This window comes from Taudactylus pleione, unplaced genomic scaffold (assembly GCF_031769625.1).
Source record: "Taudactylus pleione unplaced genomic scaffold, aTauple2 ptg000760l, whole genome shotgun sequence".
NCBI lineage: Eukaryota > Metazoa > Chordata > Amphibia > Anura > Myobatrachidae > Taudactylus > Taudactylus pleione.
This window is the reverse complement of record NW_028285162.1, coordinates 2961942-2980706: the sequence shown is the minus strand read 5'-3', so window position 1 is coordinate 2980706 and position 18765 is coordinate 2961942. Positions and strand designations below refer to the sequence as shown.

General features: G+C 44.2%; 1 protein-coding gene across 1 annotated transcript in view; it reads right to left on the bottom strand.

Moving 5' to 3' along the window:
• The window catches only part of PDCD2 (programmed cell death 2), a 53553-nt gene extending 36405 nt beyond the window's left edge, over nucleotides 1-17148 (bottom strand). Inside the window, exons 1-4 of the mRNA XM_088457408.1 lie at nucleotides 16794-17148; nucleotides 15034-15279; nucleotides 12222-12389; nucleotides 1880-2001 (exon numbers count right to left, since the gene is read on the bottom strand). Coding sequence (XP_088313534.1) covers nucleotides 1880-2001; nucleotides 12222-12389; nucleotides 15034-15279; nucleotides 16794-17118 — 861 coding nt within the window. The 5' untranslated portion in view covers nucleotides 17119-17148. The remainder of the gene's footprint in view (nucleotides 1-1879; nucleotides 2002-12221; nucleotides 12390-15033; nucleotides 15280-16793) is intronic.
• Between the last annotated feature and the right edge of the window lie 1617 nt (nucleotides 17149-18765).

Here is an 18765-nt window from a genome sequence, read left to right as displayed (position 1 = left end):
AAGCGCTTTGGCGAAACAAGCCCAGGGCGGCTCCTGTACCGGTGCTGTGACAGTAATTGGCCGCGCCAATAAATAACACTGCCGGCATAGCCCCTCCGCGCTACCCTCCCCCTCCGCTATAGGTACTTTACACGTAGTACACTGAAGCTGGAGAGGAAAGTCACTCTCAGACATGATGGTAAGTATGTGACCCATCTCACCAATACTTGTTAGTATAGCGAGAGACCACCCTGCAAGCGCCGCACCGCACGGGCTTTAGCAGAAAGAACAGGGACAGTGATAAGGCTGACAGTAAGAAATTAAAAGTACAGGCAGCAGCGCTAGCACAGTCTCACATACAATGCACATAAAAATAAATCCTGCACTATCAGTGCTGATACTCAACTACACAGACAGAGTCTGGTAGGACACAGCGCTGCATACACAGACCTGACCAAGCGGAGGAGAGGTATGCGGGGGGGACCCAGACCACGATGCCTCCGATCTTAGGCTTCCAGCAGCGTTCACCATGCGTTACTGAAGATGGCCACCGAGGAGCATAGAGGAGGCTGGCCTGGGGGAGGAGCGCTGCCACAGGGCCAGTCGGCGTGTGCAGAGAGTGCTGTGTGCAGCGGGGGACGCGCCGGCTGTGAGACAGGGAAGGCGCGCTCCCCTGGCATGCATTTAACCCCTGGGACGCCGCAGCGATACCGCTCTGCCGCTGTAGCAGAGGGGTAGTGGAAGCGCAGGTTAATACCTGGCTCCACGCTGCAGCCAGTCCCCAGGGAGCCCCCTGCCTGGGGACTTTGGACCATGTTCAGCAGGGTCCCACTGCGGGACCCCTGCTGCTTACCTGTTGCCTCCCTTAGATCCAGCCATGGCCCAAAACATCTGGGGTCACCGCTAGCTGTGACCCCAGATGCTTACCAGCATCCCCGGATCGGTACCGGCGTTCTGGTACCGGCGAAGTGTAGGGAAGACAGCATGGACGTCAGTATTGACTGTCCATGCTGTACTTCCAGATGTGCATCCACAGCTGCAATGAAGAAAACTTCAGGGGCTCTTCTAAGCCCCCCTCTAGCAGGTGCATCTGACTCCGGTCGGGCACCAAACTAAACTGGGATGCCTTGGCGCGGGGGCGGGGTATAGGAGGGGGACCCTAGTGCATCCTGGGAGGCTGAAAACTTATCTCTATGGTGCCCGATGCCTGACGCCATCACCTATACCCCAAGGTATTTTGTGGATACCCTATGGACCCTGAAGTAGAAAGTAAAATACTAAGTTTGGGCTGAGCTCAGCCCCAAGTGACCAACTCTCTCATGGACAAATCTAAAACTGAAGCTTCTGGGGGATAGAGGGGGAGGAGTCATTCACACTTATAAATTTAAAGTGCCAGCTCCACTCATCTATACTCCAGTGTCTTGCACTCAAGTGTCCCCCGGTGGATGAAGGAGAAATATATTCTGCACCATCTGCGGTATTTTATAATCACTTCTGCCATGCCAACCCGGATTTTGGTGGGGGCGTGGGGACCCAGACACAAGCCACAGTAAGCTGATGGCGATCCCCAGATCTGACGGCCTGCATGGCCCCAGCAGCAAGCCATGGTGGTATCATCCGGGTGGCTCGCAATGAATCTTGTAAATCAAATAAAAAAAAGAAATAATAAAGCTGTACAGACAACCCGAGTGCATCCAACTCCCTCTGGCACAGCTCTAAAACTGGGGCATAGAGGGGGAGGAGCCAGTCAGACTTCTAAATTTAAAGTGCCAGGCTCCACTCTGCCACCATCTAAAGCTCCAGTGTTCCCTAGTAGATGAAGGAGAAACTACTGTACTGGAATATAAATATTTCCAAATCATGCTTTAGTGGTGTAATGTAATGATAAAAAATGTTTTACCTGTTCAGGTTCAGTTGAAATAAGTTTCTTGAATTTATTAAAAAACGTTTCTTCTTCGGTCTCGTGCTTTGCCATAGCTGCCAATTCACTCTCATTTAACGACAGGTCATCAATGGACGATTCTGAAACAAGAGTACTCTGTAAAGTGGACATCACGCTACACGCTAGATGAAAACGAGGAATGGCAATTTCATGCATATTATGAGCTGAAGCTTCAGAAAGTAAAAATGTAAAGTGCGTCTTGATTGTTAATCTTACTTTTTATTTTGCCATCTGAAAAACGAAGATATAAACTCACCACACTAATGAAAAATAAAGCTATAATTTCATCATATTAAATACAGAGTCCCAGCACTTTCTTGTTAATTTAATGGCCAATGTGAAACCAATACTATCATGAGGTGTTGCAATTCTAATAGATACTATGCAGCCAGTAAGATATCACTGGGACATCATATTAATGTTTTCAATATGGCAGTTATCACAGATAACAATACAATCAGTATAAGAAGATTACACTGTTTTACAAATTAACATTTAAATTTGCCCACCCAGTTGAGAGCTCAGCGTCGGCAAGTCCCTGCAGCAACTGTACAGGCAGTCAGCGGGTCGCCTGTACACAGCTGGATGTGCAGCTACCTGTATATCGCCATTGGCCATGTTGCAGGGCCGATGTCTGAATGACTTTGTTCACACGTACAGATGTACTATGTGATAGGTCATTACTGGGCTGATTGAACGACATCGCATAGTGCGTACCCAGCATACGAAACACAGAGCAATCAGTTTGAATGCTGTGTGCAGTGAACAAGGATAATCAGATCCAAGTATAATGATGGACTGCTAACAGGTCATTAACCGATCCAACAATGGTAGTACAATTGTAACTAAGCAATCAATGGATATTTATAAACATCCAAAGAAAATGTCCTATTGATGAGATAGGTATAAGTAGAAGTCTAAAAATCCTATATTCTGTTACAACCTCTTTGGATAATGATGCTAGAGGAGTTCCCAAAGATGGCTTTAAGGGTAGGCCCAGTACCACTTTCCAAAAAAAATATAAAAATAAAATTTAAATGCAAAAACTTGTAAATTATAGAAACTTGTGCACCGAGGATTGAGGGATATATTTACTAAAAGTGAGGTTTTAGAAGTGGATATGTTGCCCATAGCAACCAGATTCTACTCAACATTTAACTAGTACCTTCTAGTAGATAATAGCTAGAATCTTATTGGTTGCTATGGGCAACATCTCCACTTTATTAAATTTACCCCTAAGAGAGAGGCAGATAATAATTTGACAGAGGTGAGCCACCTCACAAACCATTGAATTTTACACAGGCCAACCTTTCTTGGAGGCATCGTAAAAGACCAAAAGATCAGGTTTCTTAAAGTGAAGAGTCCTATGTAGATAAGGCTCCAACATCGCCCAACAAATTAGGAGATCATGATTCCTCTGTAGTATATTCTCAGTACACTGACAGGATCGCAATGTTCTGGTTTAAATTAAATTTGTGAATCACCTTAGGCTGTCTCTTAAGAACGTTATTGCCATACAAAATGCAGATCTGTAAGGCAGAGTTCCACTTCCAACACAGCTGTGAGAGAGCGGTTTTCCCTTAATTATCAAACCCAATTGACTCCGGGAGATTTATTTACTAAGCAAGGGCCCGGTTCAGAGTCACACGTAGAAACGCACGCATCAGCGTCTATTTAACACACCATTTTTGGGTGCTCTAGTAGCCACCTCCCAGGACTGCCCTTTTTTGATACCATCTGATTCAATCACAACAGCACTGTTGTGCACAGACTCTAACACATGCGTCATATGGGTTTTTCAGAAGTTTTTGCAAATAATTGCTCAACTACAGTGCCTTGCAAAAGTATTCACCCCGATGGCTTTTTACCTTTTTTGTTACATTACAATCTGTAATTTATTTATTTATTTTAATCTGAATTTTATGTGATGGATCTGCACAAAATAGTCTAATTTGGTGAAATGAGAAATTGAAATTATAATTATATATATATATATATATATATCTTTATAAATAAAATTCAGAAAATGGGCATGTGCATATGTAATCACCCCCTTTGCTGTGAAGCCCGTCAAAAGTTCTGGTGCAACCAATTACCTTCAGTCACATACTTAGTGAAATGAAGTCCACCTGTGTGAAATCTAAGGGTTACATGATCTGTCCGTATAAACACACCTTTTCTGAAAGGCACCAGGGGCTGCAACACCACTAAGCAAGAGGCAACACACCATGAAGACCAAGGAGCTCTCCAAACAAGGTCAAGGACAAAGTTGTTGAGAAGTACAATTCTGGATTGGGTTATAAAAAAAAAAATATCCAAATTTTTGATGATCCGCAATCCATCATCATCAAATGGAAAGAACATGGTACCACAACAAACCTGCCAAGAGAGGGCCGCCCAACAAAACTCACATACCGGGCAAGGAGGGCATCAGAGAGGCAGTACAGAGACCAAAGGTTACCCTGTGAAGGAGCTGCAGAGTTCCACAGCAGAGACTGGTGTATCTGTGCATGTGACCACAATAAGCCGTTTACTCCATATAGCTGGGCTTTATGGAGAAAAAAAGCCATTACTTAGTGATAAAAATAAGACGCAATTTGAGTTTGACAAAATGCATGTGGGCGACTCCCCAAATGTATGGAAGAAGGTGGTCTGGTCAGATGAGACTAAAACTTTATTTTTCGGCCACCAAGGAAAACGCTATGTCTGGCGCAAACCCAACACATCCCATCACCCCAAGAACACCATCCCTACAGTGAAACATGGTGATGGCAGCATCATGCTGTGGGGATGTTTTTCAGCAGCAGGGACTGGGAAACCGATTCGAGTTGAGTGAAAAATGGATGGTGCTAAATACAGTGATATTCTTGAGAAAAACCTGTTTCAGTCTGCCTATGATTTGAGACTGGGACAGAGGTTCACCTTCCAGCAGGACAATGACCCGAAACATACTGCTAAAACAACACTCGAGTGGTTTAAGGGGAAACATTTAACTGTGTTGGAATGGCCTAGTCAAAGCCCAGATCTCAAACCAATTGAGAATCTGTGGTCAGACTTGAAGATTGCGGTTCACAAGCGGAAACCATTCAACATGAAGGAGCTGGAGCAGTTTTGCCTTGAGGAATGGGCAAAAATCCCAGGGGCAAGATGTGGCAAGAGACTTATCCAAAGCGACTTGCAGCTGTAATTGCCGCAAAATGTGGCTCGACAAAGTACTGACTTCAGGGGGATGAATAGTTATGCACACTGAAGTTTTCTGTTATGCTGTCCTAAATGCTGTTTGATTCACAATATAAAAAACCCCACAACTTCACAGTTGTAGGCATGTTCTGTGAATGAAATGATGCACATCTTCAAACAATCCATTTTAATTCCAGGTTGTGACTCGAGGCAACAAAACATGAAAAATGCAAAGGGGGATGAATACTTTTGCAAAGCACTGTATGTGAACATCGGCATTACATGTGGCTCTGAATCAGGCCCAAAGGTAGAATCCAAAGGAACTATAGGAGGAATGTATGGAGACTGCACATGCATCCGTAACGAGTGCTCTGTTCCTTCAATGACCTAAGCCTCAATCCACTTTCTAGACGCTGCTGTAATAAATAGAAGCAAATGGGAAAAACTAAAAGTAGTGTCTGGAAACTCTCACTTCTCTCACCAGGTGTTATCAATATTAAAATTGCCATGCTGTTAAAGCTAGTCTCACTAAATCCAGATGCTGAAAACCGCCTGGAAAACTTGTCAATGTAATACTTCTGCTTTTCTTCAGCATGAACTTCTATTCTTGGACACAGGCAAATTAGATAATTCCATGGGACCAATGTACGTCCACTAAATGTCTTCTCAAAATCAGAGTCCGCTTTGTGATTTAACCTACAGATGTGCCCTCATACACCTAGCCTCAATACACCATGCGGCACGAGACGAGCCACCCATGTCTTTTTTGCGCCTTTTTTCCCGAACATACGTCTAAGACGCACCAGGAAACAGCACGGATTAATTTGAAATGCATTATATTAGGGATGTGCAGGCTCGGATAGGTTCGAGTTTGCACGTTGAGTTCGGATTTTTCCCTCCAAAAAAACGGAACTCAGAAAGAGGCTAAACGTCATCTTACATGGACGAACATCATCATTCCTGGACAAAAGTCCAGGAATGATGATGTTCGTCCATGTAAGATGACGTTTAGCCTCTTTCTGAGTTCCGTTTTTTTGGAGGGAAAAATCCGAACTCAACGTGCAAACTCGAACCTATCCGAGCCTGCACATCCCTACATCATATGTATATCTGTGTGCAACAGAATCTGTAAATTAGGCACAACAAAACTTAGCGTAGGAAAAACCCACGGCATCGTAGCTCATCATATACAGATTCACAATCGCTCGCCAACAGATATGCAAGTGTCACATATCAAATTAATCAGTGCAGTCTCCTGGTGCATCTTAGTCGCTTTGAGACTTAGATATATTTTTGTGTGAATAAGAGGCAAATAAGATGCTCGGCGCAAGCAGAGTTACACAGGACCTGGCGTGCCAAGAGGAGTTGTTTGTTGTGACTACAACACTACCGTATGAGGAAACATCTGTAGATGCCATTATAACTAATTGCTAATTTAAGATGCCCACACACACAGCGATATTTTACTAAATCTGGCAGATTCCGACACATTGGAACGACAGATCGTGTAAAATATGGCCAAATCGTGAGTCCCCACTCACGATCGCGATGCACGTCCCCGCTGGTCGCACATCGCATCGTCAGATCTGCCGTGCAGTAGAGCAGATCTGACAATCTAGGAAGCGATGCACTGTAAAAAGTCTGGATGCAGGAGAGATCATACGAAAATTGGACACCAAATCATGTGCAGATCGTGTGCAGAGCTGCCGGGGAGAGTTTCAAGGAAAATCGTACATATCGGCTGATCGTGTGCAGATCACTATGTCTGTGGGCACCTTAAGGCCCCCATTTACTAACGAATTTTATCACCAAAACGAGGGATACATTTCACTGTGTATGATAAATGGTGCTCCAGCCAATCAGCTGCCAACTGTCATTTTTCGAACAGTTGACAGTTGGGAGCTGATTGGCTGGAGCACCATTTATCATACTTAGTGAAATTTATCACTCGTTTTGGTGATAAAATTCGTTAGTAAATGAGGCCCAAAGTATTTTAACAAAACATTTTGACATTGTCTTTACTGAATTTTAATGTCCTTTTAATATCACTTTCCAGAGTCCAAAGGCCCTGAAAAACAACACTCAACAGAGACAACCAAGAATGATCCAACCACAAGAGTTACCGTATGGGAAAATTGTCCATAGCTGGACAAATCTGTTTTCCTCTATTTTGTCCTCCATGAGTAAAGGAGTATGATCCTCTGGATATTGAACCCCTGGGGGAAAATTTACTAAGATGGTCTTCTCTGCATAATGAAAAGTGGAACCATAATGCTTTGGAGCATTAAAGGATATAATTAGAATATAATTCTGACCCCTTGGCATGGCAAACACTCTTATTCAGCTGTGGACCAAGATATTACCTGAAAAATGTAGGGGCCTTGAGTCTCTTCTAAAGCTAGCGACACACTAGAGAGACTTTTCAGTAAACATCACAGGAAATACAGTATGGCCTGATAATTGAGAAAGCCCCCACACACAATAACACAATATTGGGACCTTTTTGCCAACATCTTTTGGAAAGTTTGAATGATCAGATAATCAAAACAGAGTGTTTGACTGTTTTTAGACCGCTTGGCCAAAACATGCTTACAAACTACAGCAAAAAACAGATCAGACACCAGATAATTGGCAGATCGGCCAGATAATTGTATATCGTGTACCTAGCGTCTGTTTCCCAGACCTTAAGTCAGAATGTATGGCACTCCATAACCACTGAGGTGAACTTGTACTTAGAAAATGGTGTATAATGTGAGGTTTACCATGCGCACACAAAATCAGCTGCTAATAGAAAAAACACCCTGTAAAAGGTGATCCCCACCACCTGTTGCAATCCTCCGAACCATCAGGGGAAAAAAACCACACCTGCCCGACGTGTTTCGACCCTTATGAGGGTCTTTTTCAAGGCAGAATGAGTGAATTGGATATCTCCCTTCCTCCTTAAATACCGCTGACAGCCAATCAGCTATGTCCCTACTTCAACCTAACTATAGACTACTACCTAATCCTACACTTCCTCCTATGTAGTTAGGTTGAAGTAGGGACATTGCTGATTGGCTATCAGCTGTATTTAAGGAGGAAGGGAGATTTCCAATTTATTCACTCATTCTGTCTTGAAATAGACCCTAGTAAGGGTCGAACTAAATGTGTTTTTTTCCCGATGGTTCGGAGGATTGCTTCCAGCAGAAAGACTGTGTAGATCCAGAGGGGTGTAACCTGCACTCCTAAGGACTCCTCCCATGCTTTTGCAGAACTGACACCATCCAGTTCTGAAAGCTCTGCTGGTAATAGCCTTTAATTATAAGAATCTTGGGGAATACATGCCACATGTTTAATTATGGAACATAGAGAATGTTTTTGCACATTTGTATTTTATGTATTCTTGTATTAAACGGTATTATTACTCTTCATGTGTTTTATCCCCCATATTATCCATTGTAAAAACATTGGGAGGCTGAAATACATACAGTGAGAAGGAGAACACACAAGAATTGAATTTCACATACAGCTCCTGGAGGACAGGATGGACTATGATTAACCATTGACTGCTTCATAAGGGATGTGATTTTTCATAGAGTCCAAGTGGCACGGGTTCTAGCGCTGATGTTCTAAAACCTGGGTTTTTTTTACCATTTGGTACAGAACGTATACTTACGCCCGTATTCAATTAGCCGCGATACTTTTGCCGCAGTTGGCAAAATTTACTTTTCGCCTACATCGTGTTTGTGGAGTATTCACTTTGTGCTTTTCGCGCTATTCAATTCCAAAGGACGAGAAAACAGGACCTGGCAAAACGCAAACATGTGAAAAATGCTGTCAGATTTGAGGAAATCAGCCTGACCCCACCCCCAAAAGATGCACTAACATTGGGGATAAATGTAGTTGCCCCCGAATAGCCCTACTGAAGCTATCTGGGGTACTTAAATGCTGTCAATAGCTGCTAATTAGCATATTTGCAGAAGTGGTGAGGAATAGCATTTAGCAGGTTTTTTTTGAGAGAATAATTAGTCCCAGCAAATTTGGGGTACATGAAAATGGGTGCAAGCATGGTTAAAATTCGCAAAAGAGAAGTTTAAAAAAAACGTGAAAAACTTACCTTCAATAATAATAATAAAAAAAAAAACCACACACCTCCCCAATACTTGCAGACCCCCCCATAAGCTTATTTCGCTCATTTTTAAGTTTGTACCCCAACTTTGTTTCATTTTGCCCCCTTTTTCAGTCATTTTTTGGGGTGTTCCTCAGTTTTTTGGATTTTTTTGACTTGGTTAACCTTTGGGGACCTGTCCCAAGGGTGCAGGGGGGGTTTCCCCACCTTTGCACCCCAAAACCGAAATTCTGCACTTTTTTCCGCCTGCTATTCATAGATTAAACTTGTCCGCCTAATACACTGCATTGACTTTCCGAGGAACGCGAAAAGTCTTTGCAATTGAATAGGACGAAAAGTTTCCGCCTGGCGAAATGAAATCACCCGCGAATACTTTTTTGCGGATTCTGACTTATCGCGGCTAATTGAATATGGCCCATAGACTGGACCAAATATTTAGTTGAACCTGGTTCTGCCAGACTTGTGGAAGCACTCTTAAACGCGGTGGGCACTCTAATCTCCGTCACACAAAGTGCACATTGGGTAATTTTGAGATATACTCAGAAGAAGTGTGAAAAAGCAAAGATGCCATATCTTAAGTTAGACTGATAGAAAAAAAATAAACACAACAATGGAAGTTATTCAATTACATAAAATAGGGGTCCAAAGAGTGGTCTACAAAGCAGGTGGAGCTCCATGTGATGATCGGCACACAGTGAAAGAGAAAAGAAAGTCCCAACATGAAAGATCTAATGGGAGAGAGCAGAAGTGTACCCAGCAGCAGCTGGTTGTAATGTGTTTCTATGCAGAGACAATTTTGTCAGCCAGTGTTCAGAGGTTAATTTTTTTATGATCATTAAAAATATCTAAGTGTGTTACTGAGCGTTGATAATTGTTTATTTGTGTTACAATTCTCATTTGGGTGGGTGACAGCTCCCCAAAGCCACTGCTAGTTTCACAAACTGCTTTTTACTCAGTATTTATTATTACAGATGCTCCTAAAGCTGCATGTGCCTTTACCTGTATGAACTCTGCTAGGCATCCATCCGTTAGGAAGCCCAGCAAACAGGAGATGCCAGGCAATCTGAAATTACCATGTCTATCAAAGGCCCAGTACAAAACATGCCCAGCCACCCTGTCCTGAAGCCAGTCCTGTGTTCAAGTGCCCTGCTTACACAGATTGTAACTATGGGCTCCACTCTCCCAGTCAAGAGACGAGAGTTCACTTTCCTGAAGAGTAACTTGCTCCTGTGGGCAATCGGGAAAAAAAATATTTCCATACAGGGAGGGAATATAGAAGGGGAGAAGTTGAAGACTTTGAACAGATTTCTTAAGGTGCCAAACTCATATGAATCCCCAATACCCCAGCCTAAGTGTACCACAAGAGGTTGTAAGAGAAAAACACAAAATAAATTACTTTCAACTAACGTACTTTACCAAGTTGAAGGATTGGGTATGATATGTTGAGATAATAATGTTGATATGTTCGGAATGTGGACATTCATGTTAACAATATCAACAGATAACATGCCAACTTCAACAATGTCGGCACTGTCCTAACATCAACATTATTAGAATGTCAGTGAGTGTCTACAGTACTATTTTAGTTTAAAACTAGCCCTAATTGTAACCTAACCCTATCCACATGTGTCAACATGTTACCTACCAACAGTTGAAACATGTCAACATTCTAAATGTCTACATGTTGACATTAACACTAGTTAAAGGTACCGTATATACTCGAGTATAAGTCGACCCGAATATAAGCCGAGGTACCTACTTTTACCACAAAAAACTGGGAAAACTTATTGACTCGAGTATAAGTTAGGGTGGGAAATGGCAGCAGTTGGTAGTGCCCCCAGTAGTAATCCCCCCTGGTAGTGCTCCCAGTAGTAATCCCCCCTTTCAGTGCCTCCAGTAGTAATGCCCCCTGGTAGTACCCCCAGTGGTAATCCCCCCCTGGTAGTACCCCCAGTGGTAATCCCCCCCTTTTAGTGCCCCCTGTAGTAATCCCCCCCTGGTAGTACCCCCAGTGGTAATCCCTTTTAGTGCCCCCTATAGTAATCCCCCCGGTAGTACCCCCAGTGGTATTCCCCCTTTTAGCACCCCCTGTAGTAATCCCCCCCTGGTAGTACCCCCAGTGGTAATCCCCCCTTTTAGTGCCCCCTGTAGTAATCCCCCCCTGGTAGTGCCCCCAGTGGTAATCCCCCCTTTTAGTGCCCCCTGTAGTAATCGCCCCCTGGTAGTGCCCCCTGTAGTAATCGCCCCCCTGTTAGTGCCCCCAGTAGTCCGAGACCTAATAAGAATTTTAAAAAAATATCACTTACCTGAAACTCCCACTCCTGGTCCCACCGCTAACAGGTCCTCCGGCGGCTTTGCATGGGAGAGACGTCATTACTCATGACGTCTCTCCCATTACCCACTGCGGGAGCCGGAAGATGGCTCCCGCAGTGGGAGCAGCAGCAGCCGCTGAGAGTCTGACAGACTCTCAGCGGCTGCTGATTACAGCAAGCACACAGCTGCCGGCTCCGGCGTTTGTGCTGTGTAGCGCTGACCGCGCTACACTTCACTCGAGCTTATACTCGAGTATATACAGTAGTTCTATTTTCAACAGAAAAAAACAGTTATTCTGTTACTGTGTTTCTATTATAAGTGGAAAGCGTCCCATATATACTCATTGTGTATATACACATGCTGTTTTAGTACTGCACAGTAGCATTTAAACAGATGGTCAACTTTATGGTATAAACACATCGCCTTACGTCCTTTATTTCTGATCTGACTACACTCACCTAGAGGGGAATAACAATTGTAGTAAAAAAAAAAAATTACCAGTTACAATCTAATGAAATGCCATGGACAACACCTCCTTTCCTACACGGTTAGCTGTAGAAGGATTTTCAGTAATGCCTTTTGCCCACCTATCCATGTATGTTTAATGCTTTCTTAATTGCAGAAAAGAGCCACAAAAGTAGTTCAACACCAAACAAAGCAAATATAGAACAAAAGAAGTCTCCCTCACTGGTATTTTACCAATATTTGGCAATGTCACTTCGGATGGCAATATTTCCACATCCATCCCTGCCACTATGTTATCTTCGTCATCCAGATATGTATTAGAAACCAGATCCTCAGGTTCTGTGACAAGTTCATATTCTGGAAACAGAAAATTGTGATCTGGGACTTCAACATGGTTCACATCTGAAAATTAAGCCAAATGATAATTAGATTGCTGCAATATTTCATGAACTTACACTTTTCCTATTCTAGTTCAGTGTTCTCTCCAGAAAATATTGCCACCAGGGTGACATTAAGAAGTAGCCAGGTGGAGTCAGTGTAATCTGGCTAGAAGCAGATATTTTTTAAAAATCTTGCAGGTATTGCCCACTTGTTGGCTGAACACAGATATAATTGTGCTGAGAAACAGACTGCACTCTCCCTCTACCCTCCCTACAATGTTCCTGCAGTCCAAACCATGCTCTGCCTCTTAAAGACGGGGAGGGATCTCCGTTACTGTGCCTGTCACAGTAATGCAAGAGCATTTAAAACCAAATGCTGGATGAAGCGCCCGTGAAATTGATCCTGTAGTCCCTTCTCCAACAAAACGTACTCCCCCTAAAATGTTGAATTATCCATTACTATAAAATGCCCTTTAAAATTGTATACATGCATAGAAAATATGCAAATTTTTAAATACTTAAACTCTGTCTGCAAATATTCAGTGAAATATATGACATTTAATTGTAGGAAATAATGTATAACTGCTTCAAAAAAGCTGCTAAGCCTCAGTTGATCAAATACTTGCCGTCTTGAAACATTCGAAAAGCATTACTGAAAATTGTACTGGCAAATAACACTGCAAGGAAGGTCTGGACAGCATATGGTCAGGTTTCCACCCACAGCTTATGGTGGACATGACCCGCAGTTTGCATAATATTGTAGTGGCAAAAACTTTCTTACATCCATTTGGCTAACACATCCCCTACTTTGACACTTTCACATTGAAATAAGTTTACTAGGTGGTAAGACTAAACCGTTACTTTCCTGCTATTCACCTTTACCTCGTAGAGAAACTATTGACCCATTGGCCAACCTCTCTTAGCAGGCTAAAATTACTTTCCCTTCTTTTTCATAATGCAGATATCCCATAAGGAGAACAGGTATAGGCACTCCAAGGGAGAAGTAGGGTTAGGCAAAGTACCCCCCCCCCCAAGCCCAGGGCGGATAGGTTTAGGGTGCGGGAAGTGGGGGGTGAGGCACCACCACAGGGAGGTTAGGGTTAGGCACCACCATGGGAGAGTTTGGGTACTTACCACCCACCGTTGGGATTTTCATCTATCAGGCTTTGGGAGTCGGGATTTGAAACGGCGGCTGTTCAGCCGCTGGTTTTCCTCTCTACTGTACTGTATATGTATTTAAATTAGGCAGGGAAGGCAAGCAATGAAAGCTTGAAACAGCAGCAGCTTTACATTGGATATTAGGAAGCAGTGAGGGGCGCTCTGTTAATTCATTACCTTCCTCTGGCAGAACAGTTTTCATGTTTAAATTTAAGTAGAGAATATTTTACCTTTTTCCAGGGTTTAAATAACACGCATACTGTAGGGATAAGGTTGCCCAAAACTGAGCATTCAGGCGTAATAACCAAAGTAAAACTTGGTCCCTAAAGGTTAGGGTAGCTGCTCAGGCTGGTCTCCCAACAAGCTGTGCCTGCCACCACTGCATCATGTGCTCCTATGTTGTATATAGTCCACACGCAGCTTGAAAATAAGAGGTCCAGTAATGTCTGCCAAACGCACTTAGGGCCTGATTCAGAGCTGAACGCTCTGACCAGAGCGCTCGCTCTGAATCAGGGCCCTCCTCCATGAAAATGGAGCGGCCCTTCTGGACGCTCGTATAGCTGTGGGTGACCACCCACAGCATATGCTAGCGGCCAAAAAGATGGTCGCGATGGTCTTGACCATCGGACTTGCGACGGAGACCCTGCGGTAGGGTCTCCCTGCCACAAGCCCTGGAGTGATTTTGGCTCTATCAGAGCCAAAATCACTCCCACTGACATCACTAGTGATGTCAGTGATGTCAGTGGGGCCGGCTTCAGACGGTAGGCGTTCCCATGGGAACGCCTCCGTCTGGCAGGCACGCCCCCGGCACGCCCACCAAAGGGGGCGTGCTGTCAATCAACATCGACAGCACGCCCCCTTTGGTGCGAGACCCGGAGTGATCGAAAGCCCGTCACTCCCCGGGTCTCGCGCATGTGCACGCCGGAGCTCCCTCCGTCGTGCGCATGCGCAGTGGGGAACATCGACCCGCTTGCGAGCGACCTGACGCTCATGAGCGGGTCTGAATGACCCCCTTAGCTCCACCTGACTTGGTCTTTGATCAGAACATTTTGATTGTGGGCTATGTGGCAGAAGCATGCAGAACATGGAGGAACTTTCCAGAGGACCTGAACGACAGATCCTAGGAAAGTAACCTTCCATTCAGGAGTGAGGTAACTTAGGATATTCTTCCTAAAACTATATTTTCTATTTTAGTGGGAACTATTCTTTAAGTTTCACGCAAGGAACATCGGTCACACAGTATTGTATTTTATTCTAATCAGATCTCAATATATTAACATATTTAGCTAGAGCTGGCAAGGAAACACAGGGATGATGGAAACTGAATTTCATTAGATACTGTAAATAAAACATTTTACGTACAGGACCCCCTGAGATTAGAAATACGGTAGCAATCAGTGCAAGCCAGCAGTTACACGGTAAGTAAGGTTACTGTCTAATGGTTACTATGGCAGGGGAGGAAAAGGAAATAAATGGAGACCTTTAACAAGTATAAATATTATTCTTACCAAATTCTTCACTGCATAACTGCTTATGTTGTAGCTTCCAGTCCATCACCTGATGCAATTTGCTACAGAAATTCACTTTATGACACTTTGAGCATGATTTTGGCCCCAGACAGCCACAAACTCTACAGAGACGAAGGCCACATTTCAATTGAAATCTTGTAGAGCTTTCTCCTTCACATGGGGGCGAATCCGGTGGTGGGCCATAAGAATAAGTGTCATTTTTCCGAGGAAGCTGATTTCTAAAAACTGAGAATAAATGCTCACAATAAGTGTGTATAAAAACGGCACTCCGGAGACACTCAGAACTGGTGTAAACAACTGTGTTTATTCAACGTTTTCGGGTTCTGTGACCCCTTCTTCAGGAACATGTGTGTTCCTGAAGAAGGGGTCACAGAACCCCAAGCGTTGAATAAACATTTGTTTACACCAGTTCTGAGAGTCTCCGGAGTGCCGCCTAAGTGTCTCTGATAAAGAGAGAGATTATATATCTCATAATTCAGTGTACGTTCTTAAAAACATCACACACAGGAAAGAGGTTAACTGGATTTCTAAATGACAACAGACTTGTATTGCTCAAGCATAGTCCTAACCTATAGGGAATGAATACTAAAATCCACCTAATGTCCTGGTCATCTTCCCTGTATCATTTCATACCACATTTCATGTTGAATGACATGGAAATGTATTAAGCCTTCTAGAGAGTGAAGAAGTTGCCCTTAACAACCAAACAGCTTCAAGCAAGCATTTATCAAGTACAATCTATAACAGGGGAAGAAAACCTGTGGCACTCCAAATGCTGTGGAACTACACATCCCAACATGCCTTGCACAGTTTTGCTGTTATGGCTTGCTACAACTATAGCAAAGCATTCTGGAATTTGTAGCTCCATAATAATAAAAAAAAAAAAAAAGAATTTCAGCAATATGACGAAAGTTAAGATACGTAAGTAGCGTAAAGATCAGCCAATACCATTCAGCCCCTTGCAGGCTCGCTTCGCTCGCCACGCTGCAGGCATGGTGGCTCGCTTCGCTCGCCAAGTGGATATATTCCCCCTCCATGCCCACTTGGATGGTAGGGAATGAAGTTGGACTCTGGCTGATCGTATCTGAAGATACATAAGTAGCGTAAAGATCAGCCAGTGTCCAACGTCATTCCCTACCATCCGAGTGGGCATGGAGGGGGAATATATCCATGTGGCGAGCGAAGCGAGCCACCATGCCCGCAGCGTGGCGAGCAAAGCGAGCCCACAAGGGGCCGAATGGTATTTCTTCATGTTTACGCTACTTACGTATCTTCACTGACTAGTAAAGATACGTAAGTAGCGTAACCACAGGCTCCAGCAGAGGGCCGCAAAGATGAGGAAGTACCATAAAGAAAAAAAGACTTAGGAGAGATGTTGGTACAAGCTTCCCCACCAAAATACAAAAGAAAAACTTTTACATTTCAAATTGTTTCTTTGAAAAAAAAAAAAAAAAAAACTTTGACGTCAGTGACCACTAGAGTCAGGGATATTTATGGTTATGGAAGAGAAATAACTTGCTGAGCCCACGGTCCCAATTTACATTCTAATTATTAATTTATTTTTTTATTATTTTATTTCACTTTCTTTAAGTTTAAAATAATTCCTACATTTGGCTGTAACCATAATCTTTCTTTAATAATTGGTCAGTGATGTGATCACCAGAGCAACTCTGCGAGGCATATACACGTGTGCTAGCTAGGGTGATGCACCTGGCAGTGCCAGCCTCGTGTAGCGATACCTTTAAAGCAGCGATTTTCTGCCACCTGGTGACATTTGGGATCGCGGCAGCAGAAGATGAAGACAGTCCTGTGGAAGCTCCCGGTGCACGGCGCGTATACCTGTAGCAGGAAGGCGAGAGGCTTCCCGCACACACCGCACTGCAGCACCTCTGGACCAGGCACACCCACCTCACCCAGCCAAGCTGGCCGGCCACCTGCCTTACTGGGGAACTGCGGGCTAAGCAGCCGCCACGGCTCACTCTCCTGCAGGAACCCCAGCTCTACTACAGTTACGTTAGCGGCCATTGTATGCGACGTCACGGGCGGACAACACGTGTGTGACATTCGGGCTTCCAGCCCATGGTAAGCGCGATCACGCTGATGCATGCGCGTTAATCAGAGTGCTTGTTGGCGGCCATATTTACTGTTGGCATTTGATGGAGGAACTTTAATTAGATGTATTCTTTTCTGCGCGTGTAAGTAAAGGTGGGTATAGACCTGACAGATATATCTGCAGATCGCCTGATCTGCAGGTATAGCTGCAGATGATGGTCGTACATACACACTGAATGGCCATCATCAACTGCTTGTGCCCTAGGATCCCGGCGGCCTCGCATGTCCCGCCATCCCCTCCTGACAGCTGCCGCTGTGGATGGACAGATATGCCGATGGACAGATATGTCTGTCCATCGGCTGTGCAGCAGAGCCAATGCAATATGTCGATGAACGACGACGTTCACCGACATATCGCGGGTACACACTGGCTGACGTGCAGTAGATATATTGGCCAATCAATTGATCGGCCAATGTATCTGTCAGTGTGTACCCAGTATAACATTAGGTCGTTCCGAGTCCAATAAGGGGGAGAGGCCAACTATCCGGCGGCCCCACTTTTTCCATGCACTATGCAATAACTGAGTCCAAGCATTTGTTTGGGCAAACGGTAACAGTTTTATTAAACCGCAGCACACTTAAAACACACAACAGAGATCGCTGGGCATGGAGAGTACTGGTAAGCAAGGCATTTGCACCATTTGTTAAAATGCACGTACATATGTGCGTGGGGTGGGTGTCCGGCCCAACCTTGTAAGCCGCAACAAGCCGCATCCCTTTTCAACCACATGCGGGACATGTTCAGCCCAACCTTGTAAGCCGCAACAAGCTGCACCCCCTTCTCTCTGTTTGCACGGGGGACGTGCTCGTCCCCACAGTTAAAGGTCACAGCAAGCCACACACCCTATCTAAACCTGGGGACCAGCTATCATGACCCAGCCACCTCAAGCTGGCGTCAGGTGTGCGGCCTATTTACAGGCAAATATAACTGGCCCTCTGAAATCCCCCTACATACCTTGCTCACCATTTCCTCCCACCTCACAACCTTACATTGACTGTGATAACGCTAAAATGGCTACCCCCCCCCCCCCCTGTCCGCCCCCGTCTCAGCCTTGAGGCTATACTTTCTACTGCAAAACATTTTTTTTTCAATTATTTTATTTATCATTTTTCTCTTTATTTAATTTAATTAAATTTTTTTTTAAATAAATGGCACACCAACAACCCTGGAATTTAACATACAAAAAGCCAGTACACAACATCAGTAATACAAGTGTGCACCCCGCAAATTCAGCTCCGGGCTGGGTGGGTGGGGAACTTCTGTCTGTGACTACCTGTCCCCCCCCCCCTTCCTGCCTACCCTTATATTGCCCCCAGGCGGCTCCCCCTAGCCTGGCCGCACTGTTCCCCTGGTCAGTTTGCCCGTCCCCACAGCTTTCGCGCCGCGGCCTCGCCCCCCTCCCCCTTACAGGGCTCCAGCGCCATTACCGCATTCTTTGCGCTCATAATCACAGACTATTTTTTATTTCATTTCTTTATTTATTAAAGCTAGATAAGCAGGTATATAAGAAAAAAAGTGACATACAGCTATAAAAAAAATAATAAAGGAACATCAAACTACTGTACATTGTTTTCATGATTTTTGTTTTCAAAAGTTAG